Here is a 9,166-nt window from a genome sequence, read left to right as displayed (position 1 = left end):
CCCCCTGCCCCAAGGCGCGGGCTGGGGCCGAGGTCCCGTCTGCACGTCGGCGGGGGCGCCCCACTGGCCCGGCACCAGCGCCATCATCCTTGGCGGTCCCTGACACCCCCCCCCCCCCGGCGCTCTCCTGGTGCACCTCCCTCGGCCCCCGCGGCGGCCACCCTCCCCCTGGTGCCCCCCACCCTGCCCACACACGGACACCGGACCACGGGCTGCGGTAGCTCACACCAGCGCTCTTAATTCATGGGGCAGGGGGCTCCCGGGCAGTCCTCCGCCGGCGCACGCAGGGGACGACTGATGAGCTCTCCGCCGCCACCGGCCCATCAGACTGTCTTCTTCACGACGTGGATGAAGTAGCAGGGGGTGTGGGCCTGCCCCGGCGTGTAGGGCTGGAAGTCGCCCAGGACGCTGTGCTGGCACTTCCCCTGGAAGGCATCTTTCAGCAGGCCCGTGAAGGCCTCCAGCTGGTGGGGGTAGTAGGAGAGCCGAAACTTGCTGCAAAAGGAGGCACCAGGGTGAGAGCAGGGCCAGCGGGAGGCTGGGCAGCAGCCCCCCCCCCCGCCACCGGTGCCCCCCATGCCCCCGGCTCACCTCAGCTCCGGGGTGGCCCCGGCCTCCGCGGCAGGGACCTGCACGGTGTAGTCCAGGGTCACCATGTGGGCCTTGTTGTTCACCAGCAGCACTGACGTGGTGATGTCCTTGGTCAAGTCACTCTGGGGACCGCAGGAGGCCAGCTGGGTCCTGTGGGCACACAGCACCCCCTCCCCTCTCCCCCCACCTGGTTTTGGGGGGGGGGGGGGCCGGGGAGGGGAGGAGGAATAGGCTGGGACATGCCCCATCTCCGTCCCTTGGCGGCCACCTACCTTGTAGTAGATGTTCTTGCCTGGTGGCGCACAGCCCGTGGCCAGAATGTAGTCATAGTTGCGGTGGTCGATTATCAGGACGCCCCCGGGCCGCACCATGCTGGCGATGTTCCTCAGGGCCTGTTTGTGGTCACTCTGGTCCCCTGGGGGGGGGGGGGGGGGAGGAACATGGTGTCCCCAGGCACTGTCAGTGCGCCCCCCCCCCCCCCAATTAAATACTGTGGCTGAAACGGTCTTGAGCGTTGGGGGCACCCACTCAGGCTCTCTGCAGCCATGGCATGCCACAGCAATGCCAGTTTTTTTTGGGAGGGGGAATGTTGGTTGTTCCCCCCCCCCCCCCCGGCCCCAAAACCACCCCACTTGGCCACAAGGAGGTCATGCATGGGCTGCAGGCTGGGTCTCTGCCCCCCCCCCCCCCCAGGCCCCCAGCCCCACCTTTGAAGTCGGGCAGGTGGGCGAAGGAGTTGCCCAGGCAGATGACGGCGTCGAACCCGTCCCCCGGCTTCTCCAGGTCCTTCTCCAGCGTCAGCCAGTTGGCCTCCTCGATGACTGCAGGGCGGGTGGGAGGGTGAGGGCAGCCCCCCCCCCCAAAAGAAACCCCGACCCCCCCCCCCCCGGGCCCCGCACCCCATCGGTCGAAGGTCTCCTCCTTGCGCCGCTCCCAGCGCGCCTTCAGCGCGTACTTGAGCATCTTGTCGCTGGCGTCCACGCTGGTCACCTGGAAGCCCTCCTCGAGCAGCATGATGGAGTCCACCCTGGGGAGAGGGCGGTGAGCGGCGGGGGGCTGCCGTGGGGGGGGGGGGGATCGCCGGGAGGGGAGTGGGGGGGGGCTCACCCGGTGCCGCAGGCCACGTCGAGGACGGAGCGGCAGCGGTGCCGGCGGAGCAGCGCCACCAGCCAGCTGCGGTACTCGGCCGTGCGGCTCCGCGTGTCGCCGATGTAGAGCTGCCAGACGCGCGCCGCCCGCCCGTCCGCGTACTGGTCCGGCAGCCCCTCCGCCGCCACCCCCAGCGACCGCGTCCGGTACACGCTGTCCACCATCCTGCCGCCGCCGCCGCCGCCGCCGCCCGGCCCCGCGGCCCCGCTCCGCTCCGCTCCGCTCCGCTCCGCCGCCAATGGCCGCGCAGCCCCGCGCACACCCCCGCCGCGCTCCGCCCCCGGGGGGGCGGCCCCGCTGCTCCCCCCCCCCCCCAACTCAGAAGCGAAGAGCCACGGTTACAAAGAGCGAGAGGGGAAAGGTGAGCGCCCTCCGGCCCGGGCCGGGCAGGGGGCGACCACAGCCCCCCCCCCGGCAGTTGCCTTTATTTGCAGTGCAGCAGGAGGACGAGGGCTCAGGGCCTCGGGGCGCTGGCACAAGCTGGGCGGCCCCGGGGGCAGCGCTCCCGCGGCCGAGTTCTGCCCTTTCGCCCCGCTGCCTGGCAGGGCTGGGCCCGCGGCCCTGCGCGGGAGCCCCTGCCCGCTGCCCCCCCAGGACCAGTCAGGCTTGCAGGCGTGCGCCGCGGCTGGCCGGGAGCGCTGGTCCGCAGCGGGAGCAGGTACACCTCTCTAATCAAATCCCTTTTCCTTCAGTCCTAGCCGGATGCAGCTGCACGAGACGACAGACTGGCGTGGAGCGTACGGCCCCCGTGCTGCGTGCCTACAGCTCGTCAGCTGGGCTGTGGGCAAGGGGAGCCTCCTCCTGAACCCCACTCTCCTCCGGGGTCTCCTCCGTTCCTGGGAGGCTGTTGCCGTCCTCACTCTGCTCCTTCCTGGCTTTCTTCTTCTTCTTCCCACTCTTTTTCTTGCTCTGTTTCTCCCCCACGCTCGCCAGGTCACCCTTCTTGCCGGTCCACTTCTCTGCCAGGCAGCCTGGGGAAGAGAGGGGCAGAGGGTGCCTGGAGGGAGACGCTGGGCTGCCCGGCCCTGGCGGGGCTCCCCCCGCAGCACACACGGCCCACGCTGACAGCACCGTCCCACTTACTCGCATCCTTCCCTTTTAGCACGTGGTCAGCGCAGAGGAACTGGGAGAGGTCTTCCTGCTGGTGGTGCCTGTACCAGTCCTCTATCACCTCTTCGTACTCCTCCACCAGCACATCGCACTAGCGGAGAAAGGAGAGCCCAGCTCCAGGACGCGCGGCCGGGCCCTGCGCCCGACTCCCGGGACGCACGCCAGGTCCTGCCCGAACCCAAGGCCGGTGACCCCTGCTCCATCCAGCCTGCAAGCCCGCACCAGCCGTCAAAGGCCAATCCCCCCGGGTGCAGTACCTGCTTTTTGAGGTCGGCCACCTCCGCAGAGGTCTCGTTCCACAGCTCATAGGGAATGTCCATCACCACTTTGACCCCCTTGTGCACCAGGTTGTGCAGAGTCTCAAACGTCTCCGACATGCCCTGGAAGAGAAGAGTAGCCCCCCATGAAGCAACGCTTCCCCCCACCCAGCTCCTGTTCTCCCCTCCCAGACAGCGGCCGCACGGCGCTGCCCAGGGATTCGGACCTGCACGGGGCAGCTGCCATCAGGGGCCCCGCGCTATCAGTGTCACCAGGACACAGAGTTTAACTGGCAGCGAGTCCCTCTCTGCAGTGATCCCCTGATCGCAAACAACGTTGGAAAACACAGGCCAGGCACCACGGCGCCTAGAGGTTCAGCAAGTTCCCTCCGGAGCAAGCGAGGACTCGGGTCTGCCCCATCGCCCCTCAACTGATCTCGGCGCCAGCATGCCGTTAGCTCTCGGGGAACGCAGATGAGGGGAAGAAACAAGGACCCAAGGGTCAGTGCCCGCAGGGACAGCTGTGAGGGACGCTCTCGGAGGCAGGTGACGGGAGGACAACCCTCACCTTTGCAAACCTGTTACTGCCACTCCTCTCCTTGTGCAGGTTGTAGTCCAGAAGCCTCTTACATATGTTCTCCGTCACCTCAATTAACCGGATGTCCCTGCACAGAGAAAACGGGAGGAAAAGGGCTTGGTGCTGCTCCACAAGCCCAGCTGCAGCACCACGCCAGGCCTCAGACCGGGCAGCGCGTGACAGAGGGATGTTCCCCGCTCCGGGGACTGGGCGCAGCGGTGGCGACAGGAGACCCCCCCCGGCTTTTGCTCGCCCACAGCCGAGTCACTTACGACTGTGTGTACTTGACAGCCGAGCCCTTCCCGTCCAAGAAGCCGTACTTTGTGTCGATTACTTCCTTTGTCTTGCTGGTCTCCTCAAAAGCAGATTTCAGCTCCAGCGCCACGTACTTGCACACTGCGGGACAGAAAGCAGAGGTGGCTCAGCAGGCTTGAACGCTCTCGGGCAGACCGCTCCCGCTGCAGGCCGCCTGATGTAGCTCCCAGCCAACAGGACTGCTTTAGAAGCAAGCAGCAGGACTCGGGCTCGCTAGAGCTGTCACGAGCAGGAGGGAGACGCCTTTGCTACTGTTCAGGAGAAATAAATAAGCAGCAGCACCTCCAACGATTCCAAGAGAGACCCCTCGAGGCAGGAAGGCCTGAATCAACGCTTCAGTATAAGCTCATCCAAACAGCCAGCTGTTATGTCACACGTGGGAAGGGAGACAACGGCTCCTCATAACTGCACCTGCAGGTGCCCCTAGACAGCTCCGCTTTCCAGCTGTGAAGAGCCTTATCCCTTCCTCCTGGCAAAGGATGAGCCTTGTTGCAAGGCCAGCGACAGCTCGCAGGGATTCACACCTTGTGCTCGCAACACCAACGCAGCACACCCGATAACAGCTGTCCCGGCGCCCGGGGGAGGCGGGGAGCCGGGGCCGGGATTCGAGCAGTGGGCTCTGCCCCGGGGTGCCCGCGTGCAGCTGGCGAGTGGGACCAGAGGGGCTCGCAGGGTCAGCAGGCAGGGCCGCAGGACAAGGCAGCGGCTGCGAACTGCATTGCCGTAGCTGGGGCCGTCAGCCCCAGCAGAGCTGGGCCAGGCGCTGTATGTAGTACTATGGCACCGCTAACTTTATAACGGTTCATATTTTCCTTTATAAAACAGGGAAAAAAGCTTTATTTCTGCTATAACAAACAGTCCAACAGAGCTGCAGGAACCAACAGAGGGAGAGGAAGAGAGAAGCATCTCTGGGCTTTACAAGTTAAAGCATGGAGAGACGGAAGCTGGGCGCTCTGTGGCCCTTCCTCCCCTGCGAGGCCAGGGTCCCAGGAGGCTCTAGAGGGCCTTGCCCCATGCTGCAGGCTCCCGTTTGCCACAATCCGCTTTTTCCTCGAGCTCTGCTTTGGGAGAAAGGCCAAGCGTCCAGCAGGAACGGTCCGACAGCGATGAGCCACCATGGCTTCTCCCAGGCACGCGCAGAGGCCGACGGAGGGAGAGATGCCGCAGGCAGGAGGGCAGCAAGGGGTTGCTCCAGCGCGGCAGCACACGTGCCTGCCTGCAAGCGTCAGCCGTGACTCTCTGCCTGCACCAAGGGCTGGGCGCTCCTCCCGCAGCCTCCCTTCCCGCGCGACATCTGCCTGCTGCAGAGCCTCCACGCCTGCCAGGAGCACTCGCTGCCAGGTCCAGTTATCTAGAGGCCGCCCACCGCTATCACGGCTGGCTCAGACAGGTCCCAAACCTGGACAGGAAGAGGAGCAACACGCAGTCAGCGCGCACCACGACGCTCCGCTGAGCGCAGCTCGGACGCCAGCGCCTCCAGAGCGCCTTCCCCGGCGGCCAAAGCTTTGCAAAGAGCTCCAGAGCGGCCCGTCTTCCTTCTCTCTTCCCCTCTGAGCTCGGGGCGAGCCTCTGGCCGTGCCCTGGGCGCCCACAAACGCGGCAAAACCAGAGGAGGCCACAGCAGCCAGCAGAGGTCTGGCAGGCTGGCGAGCCGGAGCGACGGCCAGGGCGCCCCAGCTCCGCTCGGCCGCGGGAGGGCCGGAGGCGGCCGCGGCGGGAAGCTGCGGCCCCGGGGGCGGCCCGGGCCTCGGCCCAGGCCCCGGAGCGGCCTCGAGCCCAGCCGGACGCCGGACGCCGGCCCGGGGCCCCCCCAGACCCGGCCCCGGCCCCGCTCACCCTCGCACTTGCTGGGCAGCCGCACCCAGTCCGCGTCGTCGCCGCCGCCCGCGCCGAGCAGCGCCGCCGCCGCCAGCACCGCCACCGCCGCCGCCGCCATGGCTCCGCTTCCGGGGCCGCGCTTCCGGCACCAGCCCGCCCCGCGGCGTCGCCACGGCAACCGCGCGGCGCCGCCCAATCGGAGCGCCGCGCCTGTCCCGTCCGCCCGCCTTCCCCCCTCGCCGCCAGCCAATCCGGGCGCTCCGAGGGCCGCCCCGTCCGGCCGCCGTAGCCGCTCTGCCGGGCCGCGCGCCCCGCGGGGCAGCGGGCCGGGGGGGGGGGCGGGGGGGGGCCGGGGCCTGCCCCCTCCTCCCCTAGACCTGGGGGTCAGCCCCCCCCAGCATCCCGGGGTCCCCCCTGCCCCCCCACGTAATTTGGGGTCCCCCTGCCCCCCCATGATTGGGGGGTCCCTCCCTGCCCCCCCCATGATTGGGGGGTCCATCCCTGCCCCCCCCATGATTTGGGGTCTCCTCCTGCCCCCCCCAGCAGCTCGGGCTCCCTCCCTGCCCCCCATGATTGGGGGTCCCTCCCTGCCCCCCCCATGATTGGGGGTCCTTCCCTGCCCCCCAGCATCTGGGGGTCCTCCCCTGCCCTCCATGATTGGGGGTCCTTCCCTGCCCCCCAGCATCTGGGGGTCCTCCCCTGCCCCCCATGATTGGGGGTCCGTCCCTGCCCCCCAGCATCTGGGGGTCCCCCCTGCCCCCCATGATTGGGGGTCCTTCCCTGCCCCCCTATGTTATTCAGGGTCCCTCCCTGCCCCCCCATGATTGGGGGTCTGTCCCTGCCCCCCAGCATCTGGGGGTCCCCCCCTGCCCCCCATGATTGGGGGTCCTTCCCTGCCCCCCTACGTTATTCAGGGTCCCTCCCTGTCCCCCCCATGATTGGGGGTCCCTCCCTGCCCCCCAGCATCTGGGGGTCCCCCCCTGCCCCCCATGATTGGGGGTCCTTCCCTGCCCCCCTACGTTATTCAGGGTCCCTCCCTGTCCCCCCCATGATTGGGGGTCCCTCCCTGCCCCCCAGCATCTGGGGGTCCCCCCCTGCCCCCCATGATTGGGGGTCCTTCCCTGCCCCCCAGCGTCTGGGGGTCCCCCCTGCCCTCCATGATTGGGGGTCCTTCCCTGCCGCCCTACGTTATTCAGGGTCCCTCCCTGCCCCCCCCCATGATTGGGGGTCCTTCCCTGCCCCCCAGCATCTGGGGGTCCCCCCCTGCCCCCCATGATTGGGGGTCCTTCCCTGCCCCCCCCATGATTGGGGTTCCCCCCCTGCCCCCCATGATTGGGGGTCCTTCCCTGCCCCCCTACGTTATTCAGGGTCCCTCCCTGTCCCCCCCATGATTGGGGGTCTCCTCCTGCCCCCCCAGCATCTGGGGTTCCCCCCCTGCCCCCCATGATTGGGGGTCCTTCCCTGCCCTCCCAGCAGCTCTAGGTCCCTCCCTGCCCCCCATGATTGGGGGTCCTTCCCTGCCCCCTCAGCGGCTCAGGGTCCCTCCCTGCCCCCCACATAATTTGGGGTCTCCTCCTGCCCCCCCAGCAGCTCTAGGTCCCTCCCTGCCCCCCACGTAATTTGGGGTCTCCCCCTGCCCCCCCATAATTTGGGATCCCCCATCCCCCCTGCTCCCCCTGTTATTCGGGGTCCCCCCTGCCCCCCCCAGCAGCTCAGTGTCCCTCCCTGCCCCCCACATTATTCAGGCCCCCTCACCCCCCCAGCAGCTCAGAGGCCCCCCCCCACCCCCCCCAAACCGCGCGGCCCCCTCCTCAGCCCTGCACCCTCCCTGGGGTCCCTACCCCTCCACGGCGCTTTGGGGCCGGCTGCCTGCCCCCCCCGAGCCCTCAGGCTGCCCCCAGGGCCGGTGGGGGTCCCTGCCCCTCCAGGCCGCCGCCGGCCCCGGCCAGGGCCATGGAGGTGAGGAGGGCGTCGAAGAGCAGCACCTTCAGCAGCAGCAGGCGGACGGCCACCAGCAGGGCCGCGGCGGCGCAGGCCCGCGGCCCTGCAAAGGAGGGAGCCTCAGCCCCGCGGTGGCGCCCCCCGCTCCTCCGGCCTGAGCCCCCCGCGCCGCCCCGAGGTTTCCCTCCCGCTGTCGCCCAGCTGGGAGAAGCCGCGGGCGCTGGGCTCACGCCGGCACGGGCGAGGGGGGACGGGGGACTCACCGGCGGGGGCCCCCGGGCACGGCGGGGCTGCGGCGTCGCCTGCGCGGCAGAGGGAGCGGTTGGGGCAGGAAGGGGCCCAGCGCCAGGTGCGCCAGCGGCCCCCCCCCCCGCTTCCCGCCGCCCCCAGCCGGGGCTGGCACCCAGCGCGGCAGGGCGGGCGGCGGGAGCCGGGGCCGTACCGGCCACGCGGACGGGCTCGGAGCTGCGCGCTGGTGCGGTCCGGTCGGGCCCGACGTGGCAGGCGAGCGCCTCGCTGTCGGCGGGGAGGACGGAGACGGTGCTGGCGGTGCCGCCGTCCCCGTCCCCGCCGCGGGACGCCCCCTCGGCCAAGGCGCGCAGGGCGCTGCCGTCGCCGCCCGAGATCCAGACGGCGTCGCGGGAGCCCGGCGGCAGGTCGCTCACCACGCAGGCCACCAGCTGCCGCCGCTGCCCCTTCGCCACCAGGGTCAGCGGAGGGGCCAGCGCCGGCAAGGGGCCCGCCGCTCCGCGGGCTGGGGAAAGGGGGGCGTCAGGGGCTGCCCCGGCCCCGCGGCGCCCTGCCCTGCCGCAGGACCTCGTGCCGGCCCTCGCCTGCCGGGTACTCACGGGGCAGGAGCTGGAGCTGGAGCTGGAGCAGGGCAGCGAGCGGGAGCAGCCGGGCCGGCCCCATGGCGGCGGCGGCGGTGTGGCGGCGGCGGGGGGCTGGCGGGGGGCTGCCCCGTAACCGTCGCTCGCACCTGTGCGTCAGCAGGCCGGGGGGCCCGGCCTCGCCGCGGGGCACGGGGGCTGGCAGCCGCCTTCGCCGCGGCGCGGCTCTCCTGCAGCCTCAGCGGTACCGATCCCCGCGGCTGAGGGGAGCGACCCCCCCAATGCCCCCACGCCCCCCCCAACACCAGTGGTACCACCCCATCACCTCCAACACCAGTGGTACCGCCCCATCCCCCCCAAACACCAGTGGTACTGCCCCCATCTCCCCCCAAACACCAGTGGTACCACCCCCATTATCCCCCAAACACCAATGGTACAACCCTCTTCCCCCCCCAAACACCAGTGGTACTGCCCTATCAGCACCCCCCCCCTCGCCCCTTGGCACCGTCCAGTCCCGGCCACCCCCGTCCCCCAACACCAGTGGTACCGGCCCACCCCAGTGGTACCGCCCAGCCCCC

The 9,166-nt window shown here is 69.9% G+C and overlaps 3 protein-coding genes across 4 annotated transcripts; all 3 read right to left on the bottom strand.

Annotated features, from left to right (window-relative positions):
- Positions 1-213: 213 nt before the first annotated feature.
- Positions 214-2,010, bottom strand: GNMT (glycine N-methyltransferase). The gene is made up of 6 exons (XM_068940852.1): positions 1,699-2,010; positions 1,491-1,618; positions 1,299-1,412; positions 864-1,006; positions 592-713; positions 214-495 (listed from the first exon to the last, which is right to left on the bottom strand). Exons 1-6 carry the CDS (start codon positions 1,902-1,904, stop codon positions 324-326), a joined length of 885 nt encoding a protein of 294 aa, XP_068796953.1. The 5' UTR covers positions 1,905-2,010; the 3' UTR covers positions 214-323.
- A 68-nt stretch (positions 2,011-2,078) lies between these two features.
- CNPY3 (canopy FGF signaling regulator 3) lies at positions 2,079-5,994 on the bottom strand. 2 transcript variants are annotated; one of them, XM_068940851.1, is made up of 6 exons: positions 5,836-5,994; positions 3,957-4,080; positions 3,676-3,772; positions 3,108-3,230; positions 2,824-2,941; positions 2,079-2,711 (listed from the first exon to the last, which is right to left on the bottom strand). In XM_068940851.1, the coding sequence occupies exons 1-6, from the start codon at positions 5,933-5,935 to the stop codon at positions 2,500-2,502; spliced, it is 774 nt and encodes a 257-aa protein (XP_068796952.1). In that variant the 5' UTR covers positions 5,936-5,994; the 3' UTR covers positions 2,079-2,499. The 2 variants fall into 2 exon arrangements, with proteins under 2 accessions (XP_068796952.1, XP_068796951.1); XM_068940850.1 differs by having other exon boundaries at positions 2,079-2,737; positions 5,836-5,982.
- A 1,618-nt stretch (positions 5,995-7,612) lies between these two features.
- On the bottom strand, positions 7,613-8,855 carry PTCRA (pre T cell antigen receptor alpha). Its single transcript, XM_068940853.1, has 4 exons — positions 8,607-8,855; positions 8,201-8,512; positions 8,022-8,060; positions 7,613-7,861 (listed from the first exon to the last, which is right to left on the bottom strand). The coding sequence occupies exons 1-4, from the start codon at positions 8,668-8,670 to the stop codon at positions 7,704-7,706; spliced, it is 573 nt and encodes a 190-aa protein (XP_068796954.1). The 5' UTR covers positions 8,671-8,855; the 3' UTR covers positions 7,613-7,703.
- Between the last annotated feature and the right edge of the window lie 311 nt (positions 8,856-9,166).

Source organism: Struthio camelus, chromosome 3, assembly GCF_040807025.1.
Source record: "Struthio camelus isolate bStrCam1 chromosome 3, bStrCam1.hap1, whole genome shotgun sequence".
Classification (NCBI taxonomy): domain Eukaryota; kingdom Metazoa; phylum Chordata; class Aves; order Struthioniformes; family Struthionidae; genus Struthio; species Struthio camelus.
The sequence above is the reverse complement of the archived record's forward strand: the minus strand, read 5'-3'. Positions and strand labels throughout refer to the sequence as shown.